This window comes from Seriola dumerili, unplaced genomic scaffold (genome assembly GCF_002260705.1).
Source record: "Seriola dumerili isolate Sdu_G_001 unplaced genomic scaffold, Sdu_1.0 BDQW01000068.1, whole genome shotgun sequence".
NCBI lineage: Eukaryota > Metazoa > Chordata > Actinopteri > Carangiformes > Carangidae > Seriola > Seriola dumerili.
The window spans coordinates 1,907,184-1,927,786 of NW_019174323.1; the positions used below are offsets into that span (position 1 = coordinate 1,907,184).

A 20,603-nucleotide genomic window follows, 5' to 3' on the forward strand; every position below is an offset into this window, starting at 1 on the left:
CAGCTCTCAGCTAGAAGCCACCCTGAGCTCAGGTTCTTCAATTTAAGGGAATATTTTCTGCTGTTTAATAGTTTCACTTTCAGATTAATCAGATCCAGACTACTGTGTTGCAAGATGGGATATTTTGTTTTCACCACCCCGTAATGTCCATATAACCACACTCTTGCTCCCCCACCCCCTCCTCTCCTGTCACCCTAATTGCTATGCAAAAAAAATCTATGGTTGTTTTTCATTTTACACCTCTTTTTATGCCACAGCCATTCAATCACTGTTTTTTCTTTTGTAGTTGAGCAAGATGTCGATGTACCTGTTCGATTGTTGCAGCAGTTAACCTAATCAAAAAGCAGAATTGTTTTTTCTTTTTTGTAAATAGTACCATTAAAACATTTATGTTTAACTTGGTGCAGTTGTTCTGGCCTCAAGTCCTTCAGTGTCAAACGTGTCTTAAATCACTGGAGTCAGTAGTTTACACTTTATCATATCTGTTCTGTGCATCTATAAAATCATTGCATTGAGGGTTTGTAGCATAAAAAAGTGAACATGTGAGAAGGGCTTCTAAAGTGATAGTTTTGGTTACTTGAAGTGGGGCTGCGTGAGGTAGTTATTTTTTATTTAACTGATTAGTTTTTTTCTGTGGGCATTTTTTAGTGGTACTCTATATTTGCAATATTTGGAATACTTTCACCGCTTTATCTTGCTGTCAAACAGCCTTTTCTTTTGAACTACATTTTTCCAACCGGTGAACCTCCGTATTCCAACTCAAAAGCGCACCAATACGCTTAACGGTGGATCTGCGGAGTACTACAATGACAGCCATAGGTGCGCTTGTGCGCAGTAATACACTAGTTAAACGGTTGGACCTGCACATAATTTGAGCGATGTGTTGCTGGGGTCGGTAAAAAAAAAAAAAAAGTATTTTAGTCACTTAAAAATTTCCAAATGAATAAATAAATAAATTTAAATATTTTCACCGCTTTATCTTGTCGTAAAAACAGCCATTTCCTTTTGAACTACATTTTTCGACCGTTGAACTACCGTATTCCTATGCTCAAGCGCACCTATGTGTTTAGCTCTGTCCGACTCAAATTGTTGATCTGCGGAGGTCTACAATGCACATCGTAGTAGTGGGGCAGGTAGGCAAAACAGTTGTGCATTTTATGACTAAAGCATGACAATTTCTGCATATAATCTACATACCCCAAGGTTTTATTTCAGATGTGGAGGCAGTTTATATCTGATCTCTGGTGACCTTGGGAGGTCATTGACCTCAGCTTTGAATTTTTCCAGGTTTTGCCCAATTTCTCCATTATCATGTATATTTTTGCCAAAATTGCATAAAGATGCGTATTTGTTTCTGTGGCTGTGTATAATAATTTTGCTTAGAGCACCATTTTTGCAGGGGGACTGCAGACTCCATTTCCAGGTGCTAAGGTAGCTGTAGCTTGTTAAAAATATGGACCAATTTCTGCTGTGTGTTACTTGGAATCACATGACTAGCTAGCACATTAACATTGTAATCAGAAGCTAGCATGCTAGTTTGGTCTGGACCGCACTCATTACTCCAGCTGGCTCCGCCCTGTACCAGAGGTCACATCTCGAATGCCTCCACGTCTGAAAATAAACTTCATGGTTTATAGAAACACTGGAGAAAGTTTCGTGCTTTAGTCATAAACTGCACGATAACTTTCACAAACTTATGAACGACGTCATGGTAGAGTAAGTCATAAAAATGGCATAGTATACTAAGGCATAAAAAACGTCATAGCAACGACATAGTATAGCAAGTCATAAAAACGTCATAGTATAGTAAATCATAAAAAGTCATAGTAAGACATAACGTAATACGTGAGGCATACAAAGTCATAGTAAGACATAAAAATGTCATAGTGTAGGAAATCAGAAAAAAGTCATAGTATAGTAAGGCACAGGAGGCACAGGAGATAGAGTGGGTCGTCTATTAATCGGAATGTCGAAGTGTCCTTGGGCAAGAAATGGTGTTACTGTGTGTGCGATTTGTGTTGCCCTCCTTCAACGACAACTGTGACTTCATAGCATTTATTTTCAAATACACATATACAGCAACAAGAATCATCATAAACCAGTTATTGATAAAATGCACAATAACGAGAACAATCACATTTCCACAACTGTACAGCGTCAGAATGAACCAAAAAAAAAAACAAAAAAAAAAGAGTGATGAGTTTTTCCTTACTGCAGAAACCTCTCCAAACAGCTCCAGCACCTTAAACTGGGAACTACTCCCACCCCTCAGCCAATCATGTCTGTCCTGCACATCGAGAGGAAATGTGGTCTACTGGAGAAAAAAAGATCCGAGAATTTACTGTAGCATGCAGATAATGTTGCTAGCACACGCTTAAGTCCTACATGTCTGTTCTTTTAAATGAAAAGTAGCATCTTTGCAATCATAGAGATAAAATACTGTTTTTATATCTATGTTGGCAATACATGGTAAACACACACAGTTTGGGAGCAAAGTGTGGGACTTCTTGACTCTTTATCACAATCTGTGAGTGAAGGATAGCACCACCCACACACACACACACACACACACATTTTTTTTTAGTCAGTATATCCTTCAGAATCCAGAGAGCATATCATATATAAACAGGATATACAAAGAGACCACTTTGTGAAGGGGAGGCAACAAGCAGACGGCTGTTTCTCACATGAGGTGCATGCAAGAAGTTGTTTTACTCATAGTGATGAATCATATTGAGGAATATTGATCAACATCTTTGAGCACATGAACTGAGTGTCTTACAAATTGAGAAAAAAACAGGAAACTGGTAACAAATCCCCAGCTGGTTGTTTCATTCAAATACAAAATACAAGGCTCTTTACAATAACGCCTCACAGGAAAAAGAAATGTTTGTTCACCTGAAAAGTTGAAATCTCTTCTAATCTCCCTTTATGAGATACACCATGTAGCCAAAAGTATGTGGACATGCCTCTCAATTTAATTTAATTTTGAGTGCTTTTGGTAATAATTTGGACTATTTAATTCAAATTAAGACAATAATATATACAATATTTTAGACCAATGGTTCCCAGCATCAGGGTTGAGACTCCACTAGGGGGCGTGAGATGATTAACAGGAAAGGAAAGTAGAACAAAAACATGTTTCAGTTGCAATGAATCATCTTGAGTTTCCTATAATCTTTGTTTTTGGATTGAAAATATTCATGAAAAAAATGGTCATACCTGTGGACATTGCTTCATTTAGAAGATAAATTATCTACTGCTTTAATATGAATGAAATAATGAAAAAAAAAAGCTGTGTCCTTAATAAAGATTAAATGAATGAATGACTGAATGATTGAATACAAACTGATAATTTGCATGTTCCTGTTTTCCAAGTTGATAGTGATATTTTAACAAAACATAAAAAAACAAAACATAAGGGGGGAAAATGGGGCATTAACTTCCTAAAACTTTACAGTCATTGCAACAGAATATCTTAAGTATATCTTAAATGACGTCACATTAACCAGGATATGTATGAAGATAAAATAATTCTTCACACACTGCAAACACAAAAGGTCGACACCTGTTTTAGACGATAGTGTTTCCAACTTTGTGACGAGCACCAAATCTGGTGGAAAGCCTGAAACCAGACGAGTGGATGTTTTCTTATAGCACCATATTAAAGCCCATGGTTTTGGGTGTAAAATTGAGGTGTCCACATAATGTTGGCCAATGTGTAGTAGTGCAGCTTTTTCTTTGCCAGGAACTCAAGCGTTAAATGTGTGAAGATAAGAACAACCAGCTGAGAGCCACATCCTGGTGAATCCTGTGTCTCTTTATGTTCAGTGCTGTAGATGTAACTCAATGCTGTACAGTTTCTCTCGTTGCTCACTTAAGCAGAAAATCCCTCATCTCAACTTGGCCCAGTCAACCCACCATCCATCCATCTGCTCTGCAACACACCCATATTCACTCCTGTAGAGTACATTTTAAAACACTAGCTTTTCCAAACCTTTAAAGCGCGACTATGTAACTCTTGACTGAAGAAAAAACACAATCTTCTTCTGACAGTTCTGAAAAGTTGAATTAACAAGCAACGAAACGGACCTTCGCTCGAATCATCATGCTCAGCGGTTTTGTTGCTACAGCCGCACTCGGTCTGGTATGACCAGTAGCTTAAAGCCACTGAAATTATGTTACGATTCTTCTAAACTCGTGCTACTGTTACAATAGCTTAGCATTTCAGCTAAATGCTAATTAGCGGTCGTAGCATTCAGCATAATCACAAAAAGTGGCCTCACTTTAGCAGAAGTTACGTAGCCTCGCTTTAAGACTGATTAACTGCGATTAAACATTATTTATTCTACCTACCTTTAAGTGCATACAGCAGTTTAAATACTGATGAACTCGTTCTGTCTCTCGACAATTTTGGCCATGAAAGTTACACTTTAAAACGCATTAAGGTTAATTTTCCTCCTTGTACGTCAAGCTTTAGCGCATTTACAATAGAGCAGTAACAAAACAAAAAAAAAATGAACACTGACAGTAGCAGGCACAATACAAATGTTTCTTCATATCAAATACATGTCATATCCACAGAGTACGATTATAAAACTGTGCCCAACACAAGTTTCTACTCTAGCTGTTCTGTTTTTTTCTTTTTTAAATCCAGGTAGCACCCCCCTGCCGTCACCTACGGTAGCTCGAGGTGCAGCACATGTCGGGACTAAACAAAGCAAAGACAGCAGTGAGGTCTTAAAGCATCTTTTCTGCCTTTTAACGAGAAATTTGCTACTTTTCTTTTAACGTTTTTTTTCCCTCAGACGCCCCCTCGCCACTGTACCCTGTAACTGGACCCCAACAGTCTGCGTTTCCCTCCTTTTTCCAGGTTCTGTATCTCTATATTTAAAAAAAAAAAAAAACATGAGGGGACACCCATCAAAGGGGACAAAACTAAAAGGTTTACAGTCCACGTGACAGGTCTTAAATCAGATTCACCAGGACATGTGTAGATATAAAATAAAGGAGGATTTTGCTCTGCTGGGGCGCTTTAACTCTTAAAGGGACACTTACAAAAGGTAGAAATCATAGCGAATAAAGAGATCAAAGACCACAGAGAGAAATTAAATTCATTTTGGCCTACTTGTTAATCTGTATTTTTTTCACATTACTCTACTAGTAATGGCTGAAAAACAGTTTGAAAGGTTAGTGAAGGGTAAACAGTGATGATGGGTAGCTAAAAAAGTCCTGTGAAAATAATGAGGAAGGCATCACAACTCCTCTATGTGGTCGTGTTTTTGAGGTGAAGGAGGAGGAGGAGGAGGAGGGAGGAGGAGGTGGGTGCATTCACAAGCCTTGCTTGGCCAGAGAGGCGGACACCTGGTCGGCCAGCGTGGAGAGCTGCGGAGAGTCGGCCATGTTGATGCTGCCGGAGGAGGACACGGTGCTGAGCTGGTGGGGGGAGTCTTCCAAAGAGACGATCTCGGCACCGTGGTCAGTACGGGCCTTGGCTGTCTCACGGAAGGTCAGTTTGTGGCTCTCAATCTGCGGCGAGATCACAGGTGAGAGTCAGACATGCTGGAGGCTGCTACCCTTTTATTCTCTTCAGTGATCGAAACACGGATGTGTACGGTGGCTGACAAGGGCGAACGGGCTGCAACGGCCCAAAACACTTCCAAAATGAGAAACACGCTGCAAATTCATAAACGATGCAGATTCAAAAACACACACAAACCCCCAAAACAAATGCAACAGAAAAAAGCGCTGCATATTCAGACTAGACAACGGAAGTGCTGCAGGCCTCTAGGGGGAGCGCTAAGTGGAACACCTTGACCTTCTGTATTTGCAGCGTGTTTGCTGTTAATGTCTTTGTTTTGGCTTCCTGCAGCACGTTTTTTTGCTGTATTCGTTTTGTATTTTCGTAGGTGTTTTGGAGTCTGCATCGTTTATGGATTGCAGCTTGTTTCTCCTGTCGGAAGTGTTTTGGGCTGTTGCAGCGCGTTTGCCCTTGTCGGCCACCGTAGTGGAGGCACAGCTACGGTACGAGAGCAGACCCTGGTGGACAACAGTTTGTACACCAGTGTCATGGATGAGCCTCTATAAAAACTGCCCCAGGGGCTGCTGGGAGTCTGTCGGATAGTTAAGTTGACATTTTACCAAGCCTGTATAAACACACTACTTCAGCTTGTACAAAATGCTGCTGCTCGTCTTATTACTGGAACTAACAAGTGCAATCACATGACTCCAGTGCCTCCTTTCATTGGCTCCTTGTTTGATTTCAGATTGATTTAAAAATTCTTGAAATTACTGATGTTTAAGGTTTAAAATGGCTCTGCCCCAATTACATCTGTGATTTGTTGACATGGTATCTGCCCAACCGACAATTGGAGGCCTGCTATTTGTGTATCTAGAGTGAAAACAGTTTTTTGGTCACTGTAATCAGTCTTGCTTTTCACACTGGCTGTGAAAACGTCTCTTTAAGGTGATCTCAGTCAAATCAAGTGTTTATCTTCCAAATTGTTGTTCTAAGTAAGAAAATTTTAATGCTACAGTATATTTTAGACAATAGTTTTCTTCCAACTTTGTGTACATAGTTTGCTGTTTGTCCCTTTCCTGTTTCAACATGACAGCACCAGCTCCATAAAGAACTGGTTTTCCCAGTTTGGTGTGAAGAACTTGACTGGCCCTGCCCTCAAACCTAATCTAGCACCTTCTGGATGAACTGGACTGAGAGCCAGACCTCATCATCCAACATCCTGCCTTCAACTACATCCACATCTACAGAAAGGTGTAACGTTTGGGTGCCCACATTGTTAAAATGTCCAAATGTTTTTTGGTGGTAATAAAACCTGGTTACAACAAACATCCACAGAAGAAAACAAAACAAACTAAAACCTGTGATGAAAGAACGACCAGATTTCAGAAACCTTTCTGCTGTTGCCGCTGGTGAATACTTACAGGAGTCCTCAATCTTTATGAGGGGGTTCGTCAGGATGGGTGTGTTGGGTGCTGAAGGGACAGTCTGAGGTGACAGAGGGGGGGTGACAGCGGGGGAGGGGATGGAGGGGCTGCCTGAGGTGCTCCCCTCTGCGTCCTTCCCCTTCTCCCTCTACAGAGGAGCCCCAGCAAAAAAGGGAATGAACAAGGCATGCAACAAAAACACACGATGGTTTCAACAGAAATCAAAGCAACTAAACATGAAAAAAATCAAAAGATCATGATAAAACTGAGGATTTATACTGAACTGGATGGAGAAGATGGAGGCGTCTGAAGCTCAAAGTAAAAAAACGAAGAAAGGTGATGATGAGAAACTCAGGAGGGAAGGATGAGATGAATGAGTGGAGGGTGTGTGAGGGTGAGCAGAGCTCAGTGATGTTTTATTTTTATAAGCTCTAATCATGGATGTGTTTGTGTGGAAACCTTGTAAAATCAGTGTTGATAAATCTAACATCGATGCTGCTGTAAGAACGTAGATGAGTCTCCAGCAGATGAAGCTTTGGCCATGCAACAGGCAGAACATGATAGTCAAAACAGGGGCACCATGTTGGCGACTGATATATACAGGAAGTAAATCTTGTGTTTTTAACCTAGAGTCTGGTTGAGGTGTTTTTACCTTCCTCAGTCCTCCTCCGGGAACGTGGCCGATGTTGTCCAGAGAACCGACCTTAGACTGGACTTTGAACTCCAGCTTCTCATTTTTGATCTCCACATTTCCACCACCTAACCAAAACAGAAAACATTCTCAAGAAGTTCAAATACATTTGCAATGATACATAGAAATACGACATTGTTTAGCTGTTTAACTCTAGCCATAACCCTTTTTTTGGTAACTTCCTATTATTATTTTTTTTTATTTATGAAAGGTGAACAAACATAAAGAGGCTGGAATAAGGACAAGACCAGTGGTGGAAGAATAACTCAGATCCTCTCCTTTAAGTAATATCAGCTAAAATTAATTCAATTGCTCAGCAGCAATTTACTGTTGTAGTTGCTCGAGGTGGAGCTGGTTATAACTACTTATACTGTTACTACAGTTAGTTCAGTCTAGTGGGTCCCAGTCTGAGGGCCCAAGAAAAAAGAAAAAGCAAAGATCTGATGAACAAAACTGTGTTCATTCTTTTTTAACTTTTCTCCAAATCTTTGCTTTTTTTGTGAAAGATTGGACCATTTTCCGCCTTTGAGACTCAGTTATTTAGAAGAAACCAAGAGAAGAAAAGAAGTGGAACTAAACTCAAAAACACCTGAAACATCTAGACACACAAACCAAACACACTTTATCTTTAACAATGTTCTGTATTTTATACGTTTATCGTGTTATTTTTTAAATAAAATCTGACTCTGAAAACGAACTGGTAACTATAGAGTATCTGTAAAGTATTCGTAGTAAAGGTATTGCTCTATAGAGTAAAACTGAAATAAATATTGTCTACATGTACTCAAGTGCTACAAAATTAAATACGCAACTTGAGTAAATGTATGTACTTCATTTCCACCACTGTAAAACACCTGAGCCAGCTTCATTCACTGATGAAGACTGAGAGATGTAACTGAAAGTTACATTCATAGTTCATAGAAACCTTTGAGTATTTTGATGCTTATACTGTTCCCAAAGGTCAAGAGGGAACTTGCGGAAAATTACGTTTCACAATGAAATTACATTAAATCACTGTCTTCGACGAACATGTTTGCTTTTCATTTCTTCCTTTTTCATTTAAAGATTCATAGTTTTTTTTGGTCTTTTTGAATTTAAAACCACAACATCTGACAAAATGACATTTCACCTGGTTTGTGACGAATGTTGTCTTTCGATCCACACTTCGATGTGACGGTGCTCAGGTCGATCTTTTTGTGCACAATTTGAATCTGCGAAGAGAACAAAGCAGAAAGCAGAAAAACACTGGTTCAGTTGGAGTAAACAGAGAAACGAAAGTTCACACTCAGTTTGCATGCAGGTAGAGAGGAGCTGATCCTGTTAGTCTTCTACTGATTAACACTGTGATCAAAGAGGGAAAACAGAGATCGTTAAAACACTGGATTAGATATTGAAGTTTTGTATCACTGACTGCGAGTATTAAAACCTTTACGAGAACTTTAATTAAATAAATGCAGAAAAGTGACAGTTTCATGTTAAAAATATGAATTAATTCTAACTTTTATTTGATCATATTCTGCATTTTGAACATGCCCTGCTCCTGTTAACTGTCGCCATGCATCACAGTTCAAGTCTAAAATGATCTCATCTCGGGTCCTCCTGTCATGGCCGATCTTCTCGTAACACAAAGCGCTCTGTCCCTCTCGGCTGAGGTCACAGCCACAACAACAGGCGCAGTTTGTCGGAGGATAGACACTCTTTGTTACTGTGCAGAGGCTCCTTCTCTTTACGTGTTGACGGCACGATTAGTTCACTTCACCATAAGAGAATTAAGACGTTTAGCAACTCGAGGATCAGTTTAAATATAAAACACCCACACACAGGATTCATGCATGTTGGTTGAGGGGCTGGTTTGGGTGGTAGAAACTCTTGAACACTGATCACAGTCAAACCGACAGGCACAGATTCAACAGAGTTATCAAGCTTACATTAGACCATGAGCATTACATAACACTGTGAGCTGTGACAGCAGATGCATTGTGAGCACGGTACACTGACAAAAACACTGATTTAAGGAGCTATGTGGACATTTTGCTATTGCTACATAGCTAACATTAGCAATAGCAGCTGTTTATTTACTCGTCTTGGCAACAGCTTCACCTATCATTGTATTTAAAAGACAAGAGGTTATAATGCGTCCTCTTCAGGGCAGACTGAACGCTACAGTGACTCGGTATCGGAAAAGTGACGAGAGAGGCTAGCTGATTAACATGCTAACTTCAGTAGAAAAAAAGAAGTAAAACATCAGGATTGAGGGTTAAATGCTGAACTTGCAATGTTTGTTCTAGATTGGTAAGATATGGAGGACCCACTAGGGGCTATAAGGAAAAGCTTTTTTGTTTGTTTTTTGCTATAGAGATTTTTTATTGGCCTTATAACATAATCATGAAAACACAATTATTAAGGATAATAAAAAAAAAAACAATATATGACAAAAGAACAACAGCGACAACAAAGGAGAAAAAACAAGAAATAAGAGTTATAACACAGAAGTTAATAAATAAAAGATAGCTTCGTCATTTAGCTTCTCCTTTTATAGCATCATCAAAGGAGAAGCTAAATAACTAAGCTAATCGATTAGGTAAGAGGAAATGGAAAAGCAGCTGGAAAAAATGAAATGGAATCCAGGTATGTATTCCCATTTTTACAATGCCTTTTCAAATAGTTTCTCAAATTCTATTATTTATTCATGAATTAATAAATGTATTTCTAAATGGTTTATTTAATTTTAATGAGTGTTTTATGCTGATTTTGTAAATCCATTTTTAAATCTTAAGTATTTATTGATCGATTAATTGTTCAATTTTTAAATTCTTTCTACAATTCCCATGTTTAATGCCTATTGAAATATGAAATCAATGAAATGATTTATCACTTTTCCTGTGACATCCCTGGTCCTCCACAGTAAGTAAACAACAGTTAATGCTAATGCTGGCTATGTAGCAATAGCAAAACTTACACTTGCTCCTTCAAAATCTAAACAACTGGTAGTAGAGTAAATGTACAGCTGTCAGTATGAAATGCTCAGGCCTGTCCATAAGTGTAATGATAAGACTGTTAATAGGAGGTGTTAACAGGTCTGAGAGTCAGGAGGAAATGGGCCGGACAGACAGTGGGTTTCGTGCTCCTCTGTGAAGATGCATTCAGTAGAAGCAAGAAGAAGGGTTTTTGGCAGTAGCTGCAGCTCACCCTTATTCATCTACTCACATTGCCACCACCGGGTACATGTTTTATATTATCTTTGGAGCCACACCGGGACTGCACATTGCTTAAGTCCAGCTTCTTATCAAGAATTTGTACCTGGAAAGTCGATATGTGGGGAAAAGAGACGGTTAACCTGGAGGAAGCAACAGCAGCAGCAGCAGAGCTGCGAATGAGGACCACTGCTGGAGAGGAAATTAGATCTTGGATGGGACAAGTTTGAGGCTCAAGGGAGTGAGAGCTAACCAGGGAACATGGCTGTTTAAAGAGGACAGGGGAAGGACTTCACTCTCTTTTTAACAAGTGTTGGTGTGATGATCATAACTGCTGAGATGAGGAGATCCCTTAGTTACTGACATTAACCCCTCTGGATACATGTTTGAGTGTGACTTTGGAGCCACACTTAGACTGCACTTTACTATAATCCACCTTCAGGGTCAAGTATTTCAGAGGTTTTCAAACTGTGAGGAGGGAGACAAGTGAGCAGTGTTGACAGATCTGAGAATCATCGGTAAATTTTTTTTAATTAGAGCTTAAATATCAGTATAATTAAATATGTTTATACAGTTTCTAAGCCACTTGAATAATGTTATATTAAATGCTCAAGGTTTTCTTTTATATGAATGGATTTAAAACATGTATTGAGCGAGCTACAACTGCAGCAGTGTTTTTTTTTGCCTTAATTTATTTACATTTTGGAAAATTAACTATGCCGAATTAACTATTAGTAGTTCCTGTGTGAAATGTATCCATGAATGTACAGACAACTACCAGTGGATCAGTTTGACACTGAAGAAAACTTAAAAACATGATGGTTCTCAGTTCTGAGAGGCTGCAACAGCTCAGGGAGTAAAATCATACTGAGTCATAACTCAGTCAAATCAGGACACGCTGACATGATACACATATTTTTATAATCAGTGTGACTTACAGATCATTTGCATTAACTCCAATTTCCATAGTGAATAAATATCCATAAATCTGCTTAGAAATAAATAAAAAAAAAGCTCCTTATAACTCCTGAGAATCATCACGTATTTATATTTTACTTAGTATTAAAGTATTTCAGTGATAATTGTCTGCATCCAACAATTTGGCTCAAATTGTAGTCCCAAAATGATGGGAATTGTAGTTTGTAGCATGATTATCCCACAAATAAAAGTAAAACAACAAAACAACAATAAGATCCATTAATATTAAATGTTAACATGTTGCACTATCAATATCTTTTTGACATTACAAAGGCACAGAATTCGCATCAACATGGTGTGTGTGTGTGTGTGTGTGTGTGGGTGGGGGGGGGGGGGGGGGAGGGGGGGGGGGGAGGGGGAGACACAGTGTCAAATTAAGCTGCCAAATTGTACCTTAAATAAAAAATTTGTGTGTGTCAGACTTTGAAAACCTCTGATGTATTTTGACCTTAAAGAGTAAAAGACTTTCCATTTATACTGAGAGGGTTGGTTTTCATGGTCGTAACTGCAGAGACACTCAAGTCTGGTGCTGAGTTCATCCCTTAAGTTACTCACATTGCCGCCACCAGGTACATGTTTCAAATTGTCTTTGGAGCCACACTTAGACTGGACATTACTATAGTCCACCTTCTGATCAAGGATTTTAACCTGGAAAAGTGCAGAGTCGAGGGGAAGAGACTGTTACCCCACTGAGTCAGTGAGAGGTGAAGAGTGAGACCATCAAACTGTGACACTACTGTAATGACAGGAAATTAACCTTGTGTTAAAAAGAGAAAAAAGCATCAAATGCAGCTGTACTGTATATAGAAATGATACAGTAGGCTATGTGAAGAGGAAAGGTTTACTAGATATTTTAAACTGTGAATATCTGCTCTGCTCTGTGGCACATGAGCTCACAAACATGTCTGACACTTTAATGTTCAGACAACTCACCTTGCCTCCACCAGGTGTGTGCTTTATGTTGTCTTTAGAGCCACAGCGAGCTTGGACGTTAGTTAAGTCCAGCTTCTTGTCGAGGATTTGGACCTGCACGGTGCAAGAAGAAGAATAAAAGTTCTTTAGAAATAAAAATGAGAAGTGCCGCAGGAGGGAATCAGCCCAAAGAGGAAGAAGTAAGATGTTAAAGGGATGAGGACTACATTTCATTAAAGCTGCCATCCACAACTTTGCATGTTTGTCAGACTACAAAGCTGCTAAAATTATTCTACTGCAGGTACTCTAATGACTTAAGTGCATAAAAGTACAAATATGTGCAGAGTATGACACTGGCTCAGGTGCAATTGGTATCTCCAATCATATGAGAGTTTACACATAAGGAAAATATTTTTGGTGCATGTTTTGCTGCACTTTAACACACAAAAATATCCATGCACATTAACAGTATCATACTTAATACACATCATATTTATTACAGATGCCAGCTTTAATGCATTAAAGCAGTTGGCTTTTGTCTACATGCACCTAAATATTTCAATGTCTTATTATTGAGCAGGTTGTGATCATGTCCATCTTCTGATCATCTATTTTTTAACATGGAGAGCACAAACAAAAGAGCATTTTATTTATTTTTTTTTTTTTACCAAAGGTTGGTTTTGATGATCATAACTGCAGAGATACTCAAGAGTCTGGTGTTGAGTTCATCCCTCAGTTACTCACATTGCCGCCACCGGGTACATGTTTGATATTGCCTTTGGAGCCACACCTAGACTGGACATTACTATAGTCCACCTTCTGATCAAGGACTTGTACCTGGAAGAGTGAAAACGTTAGCATTTAGATGTGGACATAGTGGAGACGATGGTTTGACACATGAGCTGTGAAGCCTGGACGTCAGGTGTGTTGCAGTGTGTGTGAGCGCATGCAAAAACCTGACACTGTTTGAATCCTGATTATGATCAAATTCCTCCTCATTTCCTTTAGCAGTCGAACATTCGCACATACTCTCATATATATATTATATAATATATATAATCATATATATATATATATATATATTTTAGGTGCAGCTAGACCATTCTCCAGCACTGACACAGCACTGGAGAATCACCTGGCAATGCAAGACTAAAGCTAAGCTAACTAGTTGCCTGCTCCACCTACAGTACAGACATGAGGGTATTGTTTTCCTCAAATTCTACACAAAGTTTGTAGTAAAAATCCTATTTCATCTTACACTGTTGTTTCTTAAATATGAGAGTTAATGTCATTAGCTTTTCTCTAAGAAATGTACATGGAATGAGAGAGTGAGTGTCTAAATGAGGGGCCATACACAGTCCAGCTTCTGCTCTGGAAAACCAGCTGACCTCTGGATCTGCCCGGTGAGGTTCAAATCTACCAATAAGATATTTCTGCCTCCATTGCAGCACTAATGGATCTAAAACTCTTGTCTGCACAGAGCAGCAGAGGCTTGGACTGTATGCAGTATGAGGTGTAGTCAGTGTCACTGTTAGAGTCAGAGTCAGGTTACCTTTCCACCCCCGGGCTGGTGCTTGATGTTCTCTGTGGAGCCGATCTTGGACCTGATGTTCTTCAGGTCCGGCATCGGCGCTGCCGCGGCCAGAGGAGCCGGCTGGCGGCTCTTCATCGAGCCCGGGGATTTGGGCGTAGAACGCACCACCGCGATCTTCTTCACTTTGTTGGCCTCCGCTGCCGCCTTCGCAGAAAGTGCTTGGCTAGAGGGGGATTTGGGAGTACCAGGGCTGCTCTGTCCACTCTGAGCATCTTAAGCAACCGGAGAATCAAAGGTTTTAAACATGTAGATGGTCATAGGGGAAAGAAAAATAATAAAGGAATAATAATAAATCATAAAAATAAAGACGAGCTAGGCGCTATCTTAGCTAAAAGCTGACCAAGTTTGATCCAGGTCGGACCGGATCAGACTGTGGCATTGAGGCCATGCGAGGCTGAAGGTAATCTCTACTAATTTGCTCTTCTTTCTTTTTCTTTATTTTTACCTTTATCAATTTTTGGAGTGGGAGGTTTCTTGGCTCTAGCTGTATCACAAAAAATATGACACATGATAAATAAGCTTTAATTCTCACTTCTTATAAAATGATATAAATCAAAATGAAAAAGAATTTATATTAAATGTAAAATCGTGAATCTGTACCTGGTTGAGCTGCAGCTTTTGCAGGAGTTTTGGCTCCTGGGGTTTGAGACTTTGCACCAGCAACACCCTGAAAATGAACCGCACAGATATTTCGATTTTTACTATACTGTCATTTAACCTCAGTGTAGGTCAGTAATCAACAAGAACAGCGAGGGTCAAACAAACTTTTCTAAAAACCTGAACCGAGCTCAGGTCTAAACTCTAAGCTGAACTCAGACCTGTACTTACTCCGGGCTGCCTGGGCCCTGTGCTGCTGGTTTTAACGGGAATGGAGCTGTGTCCGTTTCGGGAGGAAGCAAGTGTTTTGTTGCCTTTGGTGACTATGGATGGTCTTTTAAGGGAAGAGGTTGGTTTGGTGGCAGTTTGAGTCTTTTTCATAAGGAGGAAAAATGAATGAAAAACAAAAAGTTCTAATGACAATGAAATGACATAAAACAGAAGAACAATTTAACAAATGAAAAATGATGGAAAAGAATGAAATTGTCCCATGGATATGATGTTAAAGGATCCTTCAGGCTTATTAGAGCTTTGGTCTTATTTGTGTAGTTCTGGACTTCATTTCTAGCAGCTGTGATAACACTGTGCTCGTCCAAGTAAGAGCTTAGATCTGGACACACAAAAACACACGTCACCTTCAAAAACAGGGTATGACCATTACTGATGTATGACCATGGCAACTGTTGCAAATGCTGCAACCGCTATGATAAAGTTATGTTTAGGGACAAGATAGATCGATATCACTCTTATGTCTGAACACTGAACTGGAGACAATAAGCTTACCTTAGCATAAAGGCTGAAAACAGTCAGACACAGCTAACCTGGCTCTGTCTTCTTTTATGGTTGGTAATAGACTATTGTCTGTATGACTGCTGAAACCGCTATGATCAAGTTTCATTTAGAGACAAAAAATATGTTTCTTTCTGCAGACTATTGTTTGTATGACAGCTGCAACCATTGCAACCGCTGTATGACAGCTGCAACCGCTACAATCAAACTTCGTTTAGGGACGTTTATTGCTTCAGAGTTAGAGGAGAAGATCAATACCTCTCTTATTTCGGGCTGTTAAACAGGAGACAAGTGGCTTAGCTTAGAATAAAGACTAGAAACAGGGGAAAACATCTAGCCTGGCTCTGACCTGCTTCAAGGTTGGTAATGGACTATTGTCCATATCACCGCTGCAACTGCTTCAACCGCTGCACCCACTACAATAAAGTTTTGCTCAGGGACAAAAAATACTTGTCTAAAGAAATAGTTTGATGTTTTGGGAAATTCGTTTATTTGCTTCAGAGTTAGCAGGGAAGTTCATTACCACTCATATCTATCTGTTACACTGGAGACAATTGGCTTATCTTAGCATAAAAACTGAAAACAGTCAGCTAGCCTGGCTCTGTCCTGTTTTATGGTTGGTAATGGACTATTGTCTGTGTGACCACTGCAACCGCTACGACACAGTTTTGTTTAGGGACAAATACTAATCACCTAAAGGAATATTTTGGAAAACATGTTTATTTGCTTCAGTTAGAGGAGAAGATTGATACCACTCTTATTTCTGTCTATAAAACAGGAACCATGGAATATTGTCTTCATGACAGCTGCAACTGCTACAATAAAGCTTTGTTTAGGTGCGAAAAAGGTCTGAGGGGAAGATTGTTACCACTGTTGTTTCTGTCTGTTAAATAAGATACAATTAACTTCCATCCAGCATCATTTATATATATTTATTTATCAATTTCTTGGCCAGGCTCTCGTCTACCCTAACTACGACTCCTGTGCCAAGGCATTGTAGTAGCGACAGGCATCCAAAAGCCTCCCCTCTACCCTAACCCTAAGGCCCTCGTCTATTCTCAATCTGGGCTTCGCTACAGCTGCTACTCCAACACCATTGCTCTCAGGGCCCTTCAGACCATTTAAACTTTATTCCCTCCAGGTTCCATTCTATAACAATCTTACTTTGGTAAAGGCTGGTTCACATACAAATCTAACCTCAGTTATAGCTATTATAGCTATTCCATTGGATTATACAAGTTTCACATTCAGTATATTTATAATGCATAGTATATTTTAGTGAGAATTTACTACAATAGTGTCTTCCAGGAAGACTCCAGGAACAGTCTGGTGCTGGTAGATGAATTTTCTTATCTTTGGACAGAGCTAGCCTAGCCGTTTCCATAATAACTGATAACGACATGACACATCTTCCATCTCTGCTCCTGACAGACGACAGTAACAATTCAGATGACCACTAGAGGTCCTCATCATTTTAGACAAACAGCTAATACTGTTTTTCTGATGGGCACAGTCTCAAAACATGAGCAGTCAGATGATGAGGCAGGTTGTAAACAAGTTAACAGTTTAGCCAGATAATGAAGACCTATTTATCTGAAGTTAAAACTAAAGATGGATAAACCTACAAAAATAAGACCAAAGTTTTAATAAATAAGATTGATCCTTTAAATGTAAAGAAATGAGAGACAACTTCACAAAAGCTTTTGGTCACATACCTTGTCCGAGGAGCCATTATCCATCTTTGCTTGAGCTACAGAAAAGAGAGAGAAATGGGCTTTAAATTTGAATTTGAATTTCTCCTTTAAATCCACTCGAGTGAAATAAAATACGACTTTTGCTTCCAAGTGTGTGTCTATTTACATTCACATGGCAAAAATAAATGAAGTGAAAGTGGTGATGTAGGGTGTGGCGGCATGCAACGTGACCCGTAATGTACACATAGTGCACGTAGAAATCAATAAAGTGGCTTTTTCAGGGGGGCTGCATAACCAGCAGAGTGAGCAGAGATGGAGAGATGAAACAAAAAGCTAAAGTGGGGAGGGAGGACAAGCTTCTCCTCAGGTCAAAGTTACCGTCCATAGAAAAAATTCAGAGGGAGAGTGCTGCATAACATACGGCAGAAGCTGCGTTATAAATCAAACAAGTGGAAGGAGTTAACTGAGGAGGGCTGGTTCTGAACTGGTGAACATGACAGCAAACAGACCTTTGAAAATAGCGACCGGCACCAGAGACTTTCTGGCTGGAGAGCTTTGGGGGGGTGTTTTCTGGAGTTCAGCGGTGCCGGTGGTCTGAGCCACACTGCTCCTCATCTCTGAGTCATTAGAAATGTCAGGCTTTGAATAGCTGGCCCTATGCAACGATGAGTCACCGCTGCTGTTTTCAGCTGCCGTGTCAGATGGCATTTTGGTAAAAAGGCTCTCCTTCTCGGAAATGTTCCTACTGCTGTTTGCTGGATGATCTTCTGGATGGGAATCAAAGCTAGATTGTGACAGGCTTTGGGTTTGAGGGGTCTGTTGTGTTTTTGGAGCGACATTTCTGCTTCCAGAGTCACTGCAGGACTTTAAAGCTGCTCCATCACAAGACACTCCATCTTTTATTTGTTCTTGGCCTTGATTAACCCACAACTTTCGGTCTCCGATGGATGTCAGGTCTTCCACGGCTGTGCTCCTGACTAAGGACGGGTTGTTCATTTCAGTCAGGCACTCGGAGGCATCCAGGCTGATCGCCCTCTGAGGGTCCACAGCTCCGGCCCACTCCGGGCTCCCCCTGCCGGCCTGCACATCCCGTCTAATCTCTGACCTGCTGCTGAGGTCTTCAGAGGCCCATAAAGAGTCACTCAGCCTCTTCCCACACTCTCCCACCGCCTCGTTTCCTGGGTCCTGAGAGCAGGAAGCTCCCATGAAGTCAACGCCCTCCCCGGCGGCTCCGTCTACAGCAGGCTTTGATCCATCGCCCGCAAACACGAACTCACTGTGGACTCCAGTGCCAGGCTTTGCTAATTTGTTTGGAAAGCAGATTAATGATGACATTCACAGCACTTGTTTGCCATCTCCCCATTGAAACAAAAAATAAAGAAGGGATGTCCATAAGGAAAATAAAAGACTCTTGTATTTCATTAACCAGGAAAAAAAAAAAAAAAGACAGATCTATAAAAGGCGATATGCAGGACTCATGAACTGAGAGGTGATTAATGGTGGTTGGTTTGTTAAGAATATACTTGAGTTCACATTAAAATAAAATGAAATGGAAATGGACAGTAATGCATCACACTGGGGTGACAGACAAGATGATGCATTCCAGTGAACATAATGGACAACAGAGCACTGACATATTTTCACTGCAACAAGGTGATTAAAATGTGATGCAACGTCTTTCTGCTGCTGACTCTGCAACATGATACATTCTCCACAGAAGACTCTGAACTTGATAAAGCAAAAATACTGAAGAGCTTTTAAAAATCTGTACAGTATGGAGTCCGGAGTGTGCCAAGGGAATAATTATAAAAACTTTGACAGTGTTTGAAGATCAGTTGATAGATTTATAAAAGCCATTATACACTGATTCAATCAATTGGCATTTAGGTAAATGCAGTGTCCTCTTTTAAATCTCTTGGCATTTTCTGATGGTATTTATTGTAATTGTTAAAATTATTTTCTCGTTTTATAGATTATGGTTTTTATTATTTTTCTTTTATTCTTTGTCTTAACTGTAAAGCAATTTGTAACTTTATTTTTTATTTTATTTATTTATTTTTTTTTTTTTAAATAAAGGTGCTATATGAATGAATTTTTTTTTGTTGGTACATTACAGTCATTTTAGCAATTAAAAATTCTATCATCAAATTGATTATTGAATTAAAATGGAATCACAAAAGTGAATCTAAAACTGATTTTAATTTTAAAAAAGTATGAAGTTTTTGGCCACTAGGGAGCAGCACAACAAACACAACACTGACTTCACCTTGTAAAGTTGATATAGTGGAACTTAGCAAACAGTTGTCTATTTACTTTTTAAAGTTAAAGGATTTGAATAGCTAAATGGCAAATTTTTTTATGTTTAGTTTATGAATGTGTCATTTAAATGCAACATTAATTAATCAATTTATAATTACAGGTTTTTTTTTTATATCATGAATGTGTCTATTAACTGCTATATTTAAATGAGTCCATAAAAAAAGTCTATAATTATTCAGGCAGGACACTCAGACTCTTTGATCCAAGAACAATATAATAAATCTTTAAGGAACACACTATAATAACCTGACAGCAGACAACAGCTGCTTCTGTCCACCTGTTACTCTAAGTGTAGTCATATCTATCTCCTGCAGTAAATAAATACAGCCTGAGTGCAATCAATAAAACATAAAGCAGCCTACCTGTTGAAGCTGCTCCTCCTGCTGCTGATTGAACATGATGAGACAGATGGAAAGACATGAGAGCACGGTCAGTAATGAGTTCCTGTCATTCACGACTGATTAATACACTCACTACGAAGAAATCAATACAGAGCCCACATACAGCGCCTCTTCAGTTAATGCACAAAAGCCCAAAGCAAATAACAGTTAGATAAATATATCATTCAAAATCATAGGGATGAATATGCAAAGGCACAGAGCGGTTTTTATTTAAGTCCTGCTTGGTGCAGCAGTACCACACCTAAGCTGGTGCTCCATGTGGTACTTCAGCTGTTTTTAACATTATTCTGGCGTCCTTCTCGACCGGGAGCGCTGCATCTGTTTAACAGATCACAGGAGTCTTAAATCTGCCTGTGGTTTGGCCAGTGCTTTCATTCTGAAATAGCCAGGATGTAACCATCTTTTTGTTTTAAAAAAAAAAAAAAAAAAAAAAAAAAAAAGGACATATTTGTCTCTGGAGTCTGCTCATGATCATGTTGCAGCTCTGAG

General features: G+C 39.5%; 1 protein-coding gene across 2 annotated transcripts in view; it reads right to left on the bottom strand.

Annotated features, from left to right (window-relative positions):
• Positions 1-2,041: 2,041 nt before the first annotated feature.
• The window catches only part of LOC111219558 (microtubule-associated protein tau-like), a 28,598-nt gene continuing 10,036 nt past the window's right edge, over positions 2,042-20,603 (bottom strand). For both annotated transcript variants that reach the window (XM_022742276.1, XM_022742275.1), the window contains 8 exons: positions 20,076-20,099; positions 17,416-17,450; positions 14,915-14,981; positions 14,273-14,526; positions 12,742-12,834; positions 8,766-8,847; positions 7,598-7,704; positions 2,042-5,529 (listed from right to left, as the gene is read on the bottom strand). In XM_022742276.1, the coding sequence (XP_022597997.1) occupies positions 5,332-5,529; positions 7,598-7,704; positions 8,766-8,847; positions 12,742-12,834; positions 14,273-14,526; positions 14,915-14,981; positions 17,416-17,450; positions 20,076-20,099 (860 nt within the window). In that variant the 3' untranslated portion in view covers positions 2,042-5,331. The remainder of the gene's footprint in view (positions 5,530-7,597; positions 7,705-8,765; positions 8,848-12,741; positions 12,835-14,272; positions 14,527-14,914; positions 14,982-17,415; positions 17,451-20,075; positions 20,100-20,603) is intronic.